Raw genomic sequence first — 13,816 nt, forward strand, 5'->3', positions numbered from 1 at the left:
ATTTGACTTTGAAGCAAACGTTGAAAAAAAGGAGTTTCTACTCTTTGAATTCTATTCATCCATCCGTTTTTCATAGTGCTTGACCTCATTAGTCTTTCCTCTTGAATGAACCTAAGGCCCACCGCACACCGAGCCACGTTAGACTGCGAAATGATGACAGTTGGTGACTCATCGCCGCACACCAAGAGATTGAGCCCCATCTTTGCTTGTGAATGACTGAGCAATTCAGGGAAGCTCCTTTTATACCCAATCATGGCACCCACCTGTTCCCAATTATCCTCTTCACCTGTGGGATGTTCCAAACAGGTGTTTGTTGAGCATTCCTCAACTTTCTCAGTCTTTTTTGCCACCTGTCCCAGCTTTTTTGGAACGTGTCGCAGCCATAAAATTCTAAGTTCATGATTATTTGCTTAAAACAATTAAGTTTATCAGTTTGAACATTAAATATCTTTGTAGTGTATTCAATTAAATATAGGTTGACATGATTTGCAAATTTAACACAACGTCCCAACTTCAATGGAATTGGGGTTGTACATTGCGCACCATTTGTAACCTTGAAATCTCCTATGTCGGGAGTGTAAACCAAGGACTTTACAGGGGCAGTGGATATTTAGTTTACTCCCATTTCATTTGGGATTATCTTATTTTTTTGTTGAACAATGTTTAGGGTACATTTGCAGTATAATAAACTATTGGAGTATCCCTGGTTGTGATTATCTATAATCATGCACGGATCTAATTTTGTGTTTTCCTGTGTATTGGTTGATTGTTTTTAAAACTTAAATGTTCCTGAATGAACCTTCTAATGTTTGGCTGTGCGTTTGAGCATTTCCCCAGTTTATCATCCCGTATTCAACATATCTGTTAACATCTAAACTGCAGTCAAAGCAGCACTTAATGTGGAGCATTAATGTTTTTATATCATGTATTTTGTTCCACAAATTATTCGTTTGGTGTGTGCATGCGCATGCCAAAATATCTACATCAAGACACTGTGTCCTTCAGCTGAACCCATGACTGTGAGCAGGTTCTGACTCCTAACGGTGTTTCATCCTTTTTGGATGTCATCCTGTTGCTTGATGTTGAAATGCCATTCAAATCATGGCTCCTTTTCCCTCTTATTGCCATTGCAGAGGTGTTATGCAACGCTTCTGTCACTCCCTGTGTGAGCGCAGACAGAAATAGCAAGAGGACATATTTAGAGCCAAACCTCAGCTTTACCTCAGTATTAAAAAGCAGTATGGCACAATTTTAACTTAAAATAACTGCATTTAAAATTTAAAGTAGGAAATTGGGTACAGACATCCCATAATCTGGCCAAATTGCCCCCCTTCCGATCCAAGTCAGCAAAGGCCAGATGATCAGATGTCTCTCAATGTTTAGCCTGTGCGATTATCCTGTGGTGTGTGTTAAGAATAGTTTTCTCTCCCCTATTTGCTCAGAAGATCATTCATTCTTTTAACTATGGTTGTACGGTGTGCCTTTTTAAATAAAATGAAGTATTATTATTATTATGAATAATAATCTGTCTCACAATTAATTCACCACAGTACACATGGACAATATAAGGAGAACAGTTTGCAACCACCACATAGTTAGTACTTAGTAACATAGCCTCGCTGATTCAAATGTTGTTGTTTTTTTTTCCCATCGTCATGTATGGGTTCTCTCACATTTTAAAAATGGTCTGTTAAAAATCAGTGCATCCTTCTATCTTAAGATCACCTACTGTAAGCCTTTTTGAACTGCAAGAATACCCCTAGTATTTGTTACCTCAGGAGTTACAGCTGATTTTTAACCCAGTGACAAATACTATGCCTTGCTATGTTTTTTGTGTATTATGGATAACTGAAAGCAGACTTCATTACAAGTGGAAATGTCTCTTTCTTACATCAAGCTCTTTTTGCGTTGGTGAAAATGAAGGCGATAGATAGAAAGAGGGAGTGAAATGGAGAGAACTGAGGGAGGAAAAGGGAGCAGGCTCAAAAGCTGTCTCTTCTGTTTTTAAACCCTGGCACATTGATAACTCTAACTTAACTTTTTTTTTTTTTTTTTTTTTTTTTAAATTAGGAATTAGGGGGGACTCGACCAAGGACCAATGGCCAGTGAAGCCCATTGTGGCTTTTGTGATTAAGGGCTACAAAAACTTGACTTGAAAAAAGCCAAATAACACCCGATACCATTGAGCACACAACAAATATATAACCACACTACCGGAACAATAAATTGCATTACCCAGCCACAATATTAGGTACACAAGTTGGTTACCCCTTGGAGTTACAGCAGAGTCAATATTAGAGTACTTTTGTACTGATTAACAATTGTTGGTTGGTTGGTTGCCCTTTTAGTTTGTTAGTTGGATTATGCAAACACGACAGAACCTACTTCCACATGATATTGTTGTTGGGAGTACTTTTTGTTGCAAATAAAGGATGCGGAGCAAGGAATCTGTTACCTTTCCGCCATTTGAGTCATGGTATGAATGGAATTGTCCACTTTACAATCAAAGTGGCACTAGATCCATGCATAACATCATCTTCCATAAAGCAGGAAGATTTTTTTTTTTAACTTTTGTTCGAAGTTTAACTTTGTTGGAGTTCTGCATCCCACTTAGCCTTATTCTACCTAGTGATGCACCAATATTTTAGCCAGAAGTGCATTTTCGTTTTCAGGCTGAAAGACTTTCGTCACTGAAATAAAATGGCAGAAACAGGATGTTGTCATGACGCAAGCAAAACCTCCGGCCAGCACGCGGTCGTGTACACTATATTGTATCTTAAATAAAAAAATAAATAAATAAACAGCGCTTCCATATTGAACAGTTGCTTTCCACTGTTCAGGTACTATGGCGAACACTTGTTGCACGCTATTTTGTGCCACCCCAGCTACCGACGAGCTACAACTAATGCAGCTAAATATGATGCCGAGCTGCGGAGGTGAATGTTCGCTTCGCATCCGGTGTCAACACAGCACAATTCATTAATCATCGCCTCCATGGCGGCGAATAAGCTACACTTCTGACAAGTATCGTTATCACAAAGGGAGGATGAGGAGTAATTAACATGAGAAAGACTGGGACGGCATGCTAATTGCTAAGCTATCGCAACATGAAATTACAAACACCAAAATAAGTGCTCAGGTGATACAGTACACTTGTCGTATAGGTGTGGCTGGAACTGTGTTATAGCAGACAGTAACCAACTTTGAAGAGAAAAGTAGCAGGAATATTAATGTGTCTGAAGAGAAAATACTGTAATACACGATAATGCTAGATAGCTACACAGGGACTGGACCCCGAAACCGGAAGTGAATTAGTATGTCCCCGCTAGTCTGCTACGTCACTTGAGAAAATGCTTATCCTCACTAAGGTCGCAGGCGTGCTGGTGTCTATCACAGCTGACTCTGGGCGAGAGGCAGGGTACACCCTGAACTGGTCGCCAGCCCACATAAACAAACCACCATTCGCACTCACATTCACACCTACAGGCAATTTAGTGTCTTCAATAAACCTACCATGCATGTTTTTGGGATGTGGGAGGAAACCGGAGCACCCGGAGAAAACCCACGCAGGCACAGGGAGAACAAGCAAACTCCACAAAGGTAAAGTAAAAGGTAGTCCTCCAGATTATTACTTGAGTCAAAGTAAGAACGTACTCAGTGAAAAAACTGCTCAAGAGTAACTGGTGAGCAACTTCTGATTTAAAAAAATAAATAAATAACATGAACATGAAATAAAATGATTAATAATACAGTATATGGGAGTCCACACACACCTGCCACCTTTTTAATTTTTAAGTGCTCAGAAGCCAAACAACACATGCATTGGGCCCTACAGAATCATTATTTGCCATATGACTATAAAGTAGGGCTAATGTTGCCAGATGCACTGCCAAAACAACAATAGAAAGCTGCAATTTAATGCAAGGTAGTGAGGATAAGCGGTACAGAAAATAGATGGATGGATGATGGATGTTTTCTCAATTTAGAAGTGGGCTGAAATATCCACGTTTGGGCAGACGCAAGACTACATCATCGTAATCGTCATCTGCATCATAAAGCTGTTGTTTTTCGGAGTCTGTAAACACTGCTGTTTTTTCCCCAAAATGAATCATTTCGCAAAGGCTTTGTGTGCGGTCATGTGAGAGCCTTGTGCCATCCCAGCTCTTGATGCACATAAAGGCCTGTGCGTGGCTTTTCATTCCCTAGTAGCTCAGGTAGAATTTTTACCTTTCTAAAAATAAATGTTTAGAATCAGGAAAATGGAAGCGGGTACCTGGAAGAAAAGCCTGTAGATATGTGGGAGGTCGATGGCAAGTGTGCACTGTGCAGGCAGCTGAAAGGAAAGAAACGACAACAGGAAGAGATAAAAGACTTGTAGGAGGAAAATGATGGCTATCTGTCGTGTGGAGGATAAGGACAGATGCAGGCAAGGAGAACAAGAAGGCTCCGTCGGCAGAGAGCCTGGAAGACCTCGTGTTAATATTTGGATTACACGTGTTACATTTAGCTGTCGTCACACTGTTGTTTATCTGTGAAACAGCATAAGATTCAGGCGCAGGATGCAAAGGAAGGTTGTTTATATGCAAGACTTCGCTCTAAACTGCCTTGATTCTCAATCCTACTTTCTATCTTGATTTGATGTTGCTGTGTTTGGACAGTCGTGACTCGTAAAGTCGTGCGCCTTTGAGTTGGCAGCCTATTACAAGAGCGTTGCTAATTTTTCACTCTCCTGTATTTTTTTCACCTATTTTTTGTCATCTAATGCTTATTGTATCGTGTGGCCCTGTTGTAGACTGTTTTCAGCGTTTTTGGCTGGAACATTCATTTCTAGAGAATATCGGCGCTTGATGGCTTGAAAATCAGCAAAATAGCTGCCTCCTTGTTTAAAACGCAGGGATTAAATCTGGGGAAGAAAAGTTGTGTCCTATAGTCTGAACTTTGCAGTATACATGGTTTGTTTTTACCTTTACACAGCATGAAAATTCAGAGAATGCAACTCTGCTTCTTACAGATCTGCTCCCAGCTGAGTGAGCGGCTGGAGAAGCAGCAAGCGGCCAATCGGGGAGAGCTGGAGAAGATCAGAGTAAGTTTCTCTTCGCACGCGCGCACACACACAAAGAAAGCCTATTGACATTCAATAACAAAGAGAAGCCTGATCATACACTGCTAATCCGTTTTACATGGGCACGGTTGTGCTGCTCATCCCACAATACAATTTTCAGATTCCTTTTGTTTGTTTATTTATTGTTTATTATTGTTTATTTTTCGCAGTGGGTCTAGAGGCGGTCACCTTTCAGTTCGCAAGCCAAGTTGTTACTGTACATACTGAGCTATTGCTGCTTCGACTGGTGCACATTTGGCTTGTTTGTTGACGCTGTATTTTGGAGAAAATGACATTTTAGAGAGGCCGCTTTTTGTCACGACTGCACAAGGGCAAAAACAAGTTATGACGAGGACACGCCGTCTGCGTCTACAGCAAACGCAGTTAACCTTCCATCAATTATAACCAATGGAGGAGAATAATGGCGCGTGCAGTGAATTATGTGTAATGGAAAGTTACAGTCGTGTTAATGAGAAAAATGGTTGAATCACATTATGGCTCAGCTGATCATTAAGATTCCACTTAAAGTGACAGAGACAATTACTGACGAGTTTCTGGATGCGCTTGAAAATATTGATAGATGATTGAATTCCAAGGTTCTGTTTTTGAGGTTTGGAAAGAACATGACTTTTCGATAAAGTGCACATTTGGAAGCCCCTGTCTAACCGAAGAGGATCATGTGTTGTGGTAGACGTGACCACAGCAGACACCGGAACACGCGTGGCATCTGTAAAGCTCAAGTTTTCGATGGAGTTCAGACAAAGTGCAGTGTGGAGCATTCTGGAGGATAAGCTGGTCCACTTTAAAACGTACAACCAAAATGTCGCTTTGAATATAATGCTTATTACACTGTAATCTATATTATTTCAAATAGGCATTTGTTTAAAATTTTGTAAAACTATTTGCTGTTATCAGGAAAATTGGATTTGCTTAAACATTCACATACACCCAACCCAAATGATGCCTATTACTCTTTCCAGATGGGTTAATCAATGCCCTCGGCCACTCTAGGAGGAAATATGTTAGTTCTTGCTCTCGTACAAAGGTAGAGGGACACATTGTTTAGTTACCATTTCCTCCTTTTTGTTACATATGACAAACAAGAGACTTCAAGTTCCTTCATTTATCCTGCAGTCTTTTATGTCCAGCAGAGTACCGTTGTTGATTACTGTACTCTACTCTCCAGGCCAAAGTGGAAGGCTGTGACAAATGCAGCACCCTTTTTAACAAGGAAGGTCGCGTTCGGGCGGCCGTGGCCGCGGCGCCCCACGGAGGTGGCGAGGAGACGGATGAGGAGAAGGAGGGTTTGAAGAACCAGCTGAGGGAGATGGAGCTGGAACTGGCGCAGACCAAACTGCAGCTGGTGGAGGCAGAGTGCAAGATCCAGGTACTTAAACGCACCCTGTAGGCAGCCTAAAAAACATGACATACACCTTATCTCGACTGTTGTGTGCTGCCATGGCAACAGGCCAGTTTTTTTATTTGAGTGGAGGGTTGTTCATAAAAATGCAGTCATTTTGTTTGAGACTCACCATCACGTGGTCCTTTTTAAAAGTGGCATAATATGCATTTTTTCACAATCTAAAAAGGTTGCCAGTTGTCTTAATAAAAGGCTAAAACTTGTGAAGTTTCTGAGACTCCCTCCAGAGCGGATGTTCACCGCTCTGCGACTGGACTGCAAATAAATAGTGCGCACACCAAGACACCTCTTACTAATTCAAACATATAAAGAAAAAAATGTAAGGAATACAGTGACCAGGGGCCCCCTGGTTTCAGGTTTTTCTTTTTTTTTTTTTCATCCGCAAAGAATGTTATGTTCGTAATCACCATTTGTTTGCTTCTGTGCAACTTCCTGTCTACAGTTTATGATGAATCGAATTAGATTTTTGATTATGTCGTTGCTTACAATTTTATTTAAAAAAAATAAGTGTTTCCTTTAACTGAGGGATTTGAAAGAAATGTTCTGTAGTTCAAATTATTTTTTTTCAAATTTATTAATTTAAACATTAAAAAAAAAATATTTTCCCGTTATTTTTCAAAATGTATTTTCTGGAGCTGTATTGTCAAACCAGTTTTCCTTTGTCATAAATTTAAAGTAAATATTAAAATGATCATTTGTGGATTCTAAAGTTTCATAGATGTTTGGGCCAGCCTTTCACAAAACATAACATCTTTGGCCGAGGTAAAGAAAATGATAAGTAGGAATGTCATTTTAAATTTGAGGATAACAATTTTTGGGGCTTTTTAATATGAACTACAGCATAAGGTGTGACACGTGATGCTGTAGTCTATGAACTACAGCATAAGCATAACTACAGCACCCTCACGTCTCAAGTTTGTTTGTCAAGTCCCCATTGAAATGAATTGAAATGCAATGTACCCCCCAACCAAAAAAACCCACCAAAATGATTGTTTTTTCTTCCATAATAAAATTACACTCAAACATATTGTCCAGTATAAAACAACTCATTAATTTCTCTCCACATCACCTGCAAACATATGTATATGTAGTCATTTTGTTTATGAACCGCTGCAGTTCAGCATTCACAAATTCATAGATTTCTTCCTTTCTTCTGTTTTGTATTTAGGCCAAAGCCATGTCTCATTATAACAATATTGCTTGGGCACCATCGTGGTATTGCGCTGTTAATATTAAAAAGGTCAAAGTTGAGCTCGGTGGACGTCCTTAAATGTGAAACTCTTTGCTCGCTCCATGCTGACTTTCCTGTCATTCCTCCATCATCAGGACCTTGAGCACCATCTCGGTCTGGCTCTCAACGAGGTCCAGGCGGCCAAGAAGACCTGGTTCAACCGAACGCTTAGCTCCATCAAAACCGTCACGGGCACCCAGGGCAAGGAGACCACCTAACCCGCTTGGGTCTCATTTGTGTCACCCAGAACTCGAACGCTTGTCGCTTGCCAACCAAGTGCACTGACGTAAGGGGCTTAAAAAAAACTTTGTTGCCACTCCCCCGTCCAGCGGTCTCACTTACATACACTGTTTGGTTTGTGTCCTTGTTACTGCTGATATGACCCAACAAGAGGAGGAAGGTTGGACCTAACTGTAACCATGGTAACATGACAGATGCACACACGTCCTCCTTCCTGCCTCTCCAAAAAAGAAAACTACTGGCACAATCTAAAAGACAGTTTTCGGTACAAGACCTGTTAGATGAGTTTTTTTTTTCTTTTGTCTATGTATGTTCATGGATGTGTTTGTGTAACGAGTGTGTGTGTGTGTGTGTGTGAATGCTTAAATAATGAGCTGATTCCAAGTGTGTTGTGTAGGGAAAAAAAGCACGAATGCATGCATGGACGATAAGACATAATGTTTAATGTTCTAAGGTGTGAATGGCACCACAGAGAAGATGACGACTTTTTGCCATGAAGATGAAAATTTAGCGTACGCGATTCCTTCACACAAAAATAAGCAACCTCGTTCATTTACTCACGTTGTCTGTTTGCTTTGGAGGCGTGAATGCTTGTTTGTCTAAAAGTGACCTGCTGTTGACTGACCACCAGTCCAGGGTGTACCCCGCCTCTAGCCCAAGGGCAGCTGCGATAGGCTCAAGATCGCCTGCTACATTCTCTCGAAAGTGGATGGATGAAAACCCGAAAGCAATTTTCATACTTGATTTAATGTATTTTTAATGTATTGCTCATAACCTCCTATTAAGCATTTTTCAAAATGTCAGGTTATCCCTTAATAATCAGATTTATGCATCTTTCACTCATATGTCAACCAAAGTCAAATGTACTAAATGCCACCCTGACCATAACCTTTTTTGTTAGCATGCTTCCAGTTCTTGAAGTGGCACTGCTGCAAATGTCACCCTAACCTTCATGAAAAGGAAAGTGGATGGATGGCTGTTTGCTTTGGCTCTTCATCGCTATGGGTGTGTTAAAGCTTGTTGAACCCGCTCCCCCCCTTGCTTCCGAGCACCACCTGCTCGCCAACCCTAGATCTTGGCAGATACTTTGAAGTGCAGGGCGCTGCGCTGACTCTGACTTTCTTGACTGCAGCACACACGCAAATGGAAGGCGGACATTCAAACAGGGAAAATGCTTGTTGGTAGCACATGCCAACACATTACAAGTGCTACTAGGTTTGGCTAATTTGGAGAAAAGGAGCAAAAAATTACAACCACTAATACAAAGTCTCAGTCCTCAGTTTCGATTGCAGCGTGCTCTGCCTTGCATACAAATTAGGGTTTACTTCACCGCCATACAAATGGAAATCAACAAACAGGGAAAAGCCTCAGTTCCACGGAAGGATTTACAGGGCTTTCCACATTTTTGATTAGCTAGTAATGTTTTTTTTAAGCCATTGTGTTCATTGTTGAAAAACCCAACCTTTCTTGGATGTCTTGTGGCATTGTTCAACATTGACACACCTTTTTTAGTGTGGGTGTCACTTACTCGCAGATTTCTGGTGTTCGCGGTAGGGACGGTCAAGCGGGGAAATGCTGTACAGTTGAACAAAACTAGTTTTCGGATAGGAAGTAAATATTCCAGGTTCTTTTTAACATTCTTAACAGTCATTATTACAATTGGAAAAATACACCCTTTTAATATTGAAACATTAAAAACACAATGTGTGTTTGTGGTTCTATTCCCTTTTGGGTTTTTTTTTCCCTGCCTCTGGTACCCTTCTGTGGATTGTACCACTGTATTGCATCACAATATACTTTGCAGGCTTATTTGCGTGAGCGAGTGAGTGTTACCTTTCGAAAGGCCGGTCCCCACAAGTGTCATTCAGGAGTTGGTCATCGTAAGTCACGAAAAGCTGTGCATGTTTGATCCCCTGGATTCATGAAAAAAGATTTTTGTGTGTAGACAGAATGAAGTGAGTAACTGTCATTTAGAAAGAGGGGTCTCCAAATGTCGTGTGTGTATATTCTGTACAAGGGTGGTCCCCAAAAGTGTCATTTAGAAGGCGTGTCAATGTGTATATGTCATATCTTGAAAGGGTGGGCTCCACAAGTGTCATTCTGAAAATTGATGCACACAACTCGGAAAAACCTGTGAGAGAGAGACAGAGGTCCCCATTTGACATGGAAAGTATGTCATCTGTAGAGGGAGTGGTCTCTACGGGTGTCATTGAGAAATGTTTGCCAGGTAACCAGAAAACCTGTGAGTGAATGAGTGTGTGAGTGAGGGCAGGCCCGAAAGGAGGTTGTCGTGTTTTGTTGACTGCATCGCAAGTGTAAATTGCATCTTGAGTTGAAGGTTGAACAGAGTGCTGCCGTTTGCATTAAGAGAAAAGACAAAAGCAGCCTTTCTTCAGGCTGGCACTGGCTTGTGTATATTATAAATATATATAAATCTAAATGATGATGTTTTTCTTTATGGTTTTCTACTCTTTAAGTCGACCTAACGTTGCCTACCTGCTGCTGTTGAATAATCCACCGGCGTGTTTCGACTTTGACTGCTGTTTTATTGAAATGATGACAATGCCAAAATGTAGCTTTACCATACAACAACAACAACAACAAACATTGATAACCATGTGTGGACATTGTAGTAGTGTAGGATGCATTGTGGTGACTTTACAAGCTTCAGTATAAAGATATGAAACCCCCACTGTCGGTCTTTGTTTCTTTGTGTGTGCGCTCATAAGTAGGATGGACTGAAAGCTTCTATTTTTATTTTCATAAAACGTGGTGTTGGATGATGATAAACCTGTCTCATAATTATAAATAATACTATTGATTTTATTATCCCAGTAAGTACATATTACAATATGCAACTATTGATACCATTTTTTAAAATATGCTTTACTGAATGTGAGGACCACCCTTTTCCGACTGAGGACCATGGTATCACATTTGGAGGTGGTGATTTTCATCCCAACTGTTTCACACTCTGCTGTGAACCGCTCCAGTGAGAGTTGGAGATCACGGCTTGAGAAAGCCAACAGGACCACGTAATCTGCAAAAAAGCAGAGATGCAATACTGACTCCACCAAACCGTACCCCTCTGCGCCGAGAAATTCTGTCCGTGAACGTTATTAACAGAATCGGTGACAAATGGAAGCCTTGGCGGAGTCCAACCCTCAGCGGAAACCAGTCTGACTTACGGCCGGCAATGCGGATCAAACTCTGACACCGGTCGTACAGCCCACATCGGGGTTCGGTACCCCATAATCCCGAAGCACCCCCCACAGGACTCTTAAATCCACATAACACATGTAGAGTGGTTGGGCGAACTCCCATGCACCCTCGAGGACCCTGCCGAGGGTGTAGAGCGGGCCTACTGTTCTACTTCCAGGACGAAACCCACAGTTGGAAAAGGGTGGAGTGCCCTCTCCGGGTCGGGGATGAGATCCTGCCCCAGGGGGAGAAGTTCAAGTATCTTTGGGCTCTCGATTTACCGGGCCATTTACGTTCCTACCCTCACCTATGGTCACGAGCTGTGGGTCAAGATCGAAAGAACAGGATCCCGGATACAAGCGGCCGAAATGAGTTTCCTCCGCAGGGCGTCCGGGCTCTCCCTTAGAGAGAGGGTGAGAAGCTCGGTCATCCGGGAGGGGCTCAGAGTAGAGCTGCTGCTCCTCCACATTGAGAGGAGCCAGATGAGGTGGCTGGGGCATCTGATTAGGATGTCTTCATGGTGAGGTGTTGAAAATAGTAAATAGTTTTAGAGTTATGCAGAAATGTCCATGGCTTCATATACATTTTCCTTCCACTGTACATGAGATGGGTCAAAAAGAGAAAAGTTCCCAGTCTGATGCAATGCGCTTCTACACCACTGCAAACGACAAGGACAATGAGGTGTGTAAAGTGTGCAGCATGCTTGCAGGTCTGTTACTGTTTATTGTTGCAAGCGGTGAGGAGTCTGAAATGTTGACAGATTGCACAGCAGCAGGTGTGACGGCGATACCTGAGAGCAGATGTCACCGTGATGCCATCGGCTACACGCCGCCCACTTCCTCTCGCTGTCCTCACTTTCACCCACACAAATGGGATGGATGGATGAATGCAGGCACCCATAGATAACTCGATTGATACAGAGATAAATTTATGCTATTCTTGCCCAAATCTTTTATTAACAAAAGAAAAAAAGGTTTGCTAAAAAAAAAACCACATTTACAGATTGATAAGAAAAGTACATTTAGCATGTAAACTGCATATAATTTTTTTTAAAATACATTTAGGCTAAAAGTGATTTTTTACAAAATAAAAAAGGTTGAATATGAATACAATACTATTTTTGATTCGCGTGAAACAATAATAAATGTACATAAATTGAAATGTGACGTTTTTCCATTCATCCATCCATCCATCCATTTTCTACCGCTTATCTGAGGTCGAGTCGCGGGGGCAGTACCTTGAGCAGGGACGCCCAGACTTCCCTCTCCCCAGCCACTTCATCCAGCTCTTCCGGGGGGATCCCGATACGCCTCGGGATCCGCCTTATATTAATATTATAATATATGTTATTTTAACCAAGTCAAATTTTGAATGGGGAAACACAATAGAACTCTACAATATTTGAGAATATTATTCAAAAACTTTATTGCATTCTCTTTTATTATTATCAAGATAAAAGCAGCCTTTGTGAATCCAATTAGTTGACCATTAGTACAGAAGTAGTCATATATATAATGATTCATCACTCTCTCTCTTTTATTATTCTCTCCCACAAGCATAAATTTGGTGAAGAAATGCAAAGTAGCACTGCTGTGAACATGGCTACCAAACAGTGAACACAGCACATTCTAATCACCTCCATTTTGTTGTCGTTTACCTCCTTCGGCACACGTCAATGAATTAAATAGATTGTGAGGGTTAAATATCACTTCATAGTTTCAAAGGCAGCATCTTCCCAAAATCTTTTTTTTTTTTAAACAAAACAAAACAAATATTTACAAGATCATAAGACACACTAAATTTGTCACACTGTTTGAAATAAAAATGGAAGAAAACAAATGTGATGCGCCAAAAACATTTCAAGTTGAAAATGTATACAGTATCAATGTACAGTATATATATATATATATATATATATATATATATATGCATGTGTCCATATATAGACCGTATTAATATGTTTGTTTACTCAATGAGTAAATACATTCTACTCTACAATCACTAGAACAACATTGTGTACATTCCCAAACTAAATGTTTCATCCTTTAGCAGGACCATGTTGAACCTTGACCAGCAGGTATGTGTGCTGTGCTGCAACATGCTTCATGTGTGGAAGTGTGTGGACAAATGAGTGTGTGCTTGTCTGCAATGTGTGGATACTGTTCCCACCCCCTGCAAACACACACACACACACACACATGCGCGTGCAGGAAAATGATATGATCCGCAGTTATTCTGGTCAGCTGCGGAGGTGAAAGTTGATGCCGGATCTATTTGTGATCTCTTTCTGCGCGAGTTGGAATACGCTTTGCGGCTTCTGCCGGCACTACTTTCCATCAGTGGCTACATGAGCACACGCAAGAAGAAAACATCAATTTCCCATCTCATCAGGGTGGCGTGTGAGCTCGAGCCAATCCCAGCTGACTTTTGGTGAGAGGCCGTGTTCACCCTGGACTGGTCGTCAGTCAGTCGGAGTAGGTTGGTTATAATTCACTTAAATCCTCTACAACTGGCGTGGCCAGTAGAATCTGTCACATATGGATATTGCATTACAAAAAAAAATTATCTCCTATGGCCCTTGAGCACAAAAGTTTGACTACCCCTGTTTTAGAAAGTAACAAGG

At 41.1% G+C, this 13,816-nt stretch overlaps 1 protein-coding gene across 3 annotated transcripts in view; it reads left to right on the plus strand.

Annotated features, from left to right (window-relative positions):
* The window catches only part of LOC133413394 (rab GTPase-activating protein 1), a 96,572-nt gene extending 85,895 nt beyond the window's left edge, over nt 1-10,677 (plus strand). For all 3 annotated transcript variants that reach the window (XM_061697712.1, XM_061697713.1, XM_061697714.1), the window contains 3 exons: nt 5,012-5,083; nt 6,288-6,488; nt 7,848-10,677. In XM_061697712.1, coding sequence (XP_061553696.1) covers nt 5,012-5,083; nt 6,288-6,488; nt 7,848-7,970 — 396 coding nt within the window. In that variant the 3' untranslated portion in view covers nt 7,971-10,677. The remainder of the gene's footprint in view (nt 1-5,011; nt 5,084-6,287; nt 6,489-7,847) is intronic.
* Nucleotides 10,678-13,816: the final 3,139 nt, after the last annotated feature.

Source organism: Phycodurus eques, chromosome 15, assembly GCF_024500275.1.
Source record: "Phycodurus eques isolate BA_2022a chromosome 15, UOR_Pequ_1.1, whole genome shotgun sequence".
NCBI lineage: Eukaryota > Metazoa > Chordata > Actinopteri > Syngnathiformes > Syngnathidae > Phycodurus > Phycodurus eques.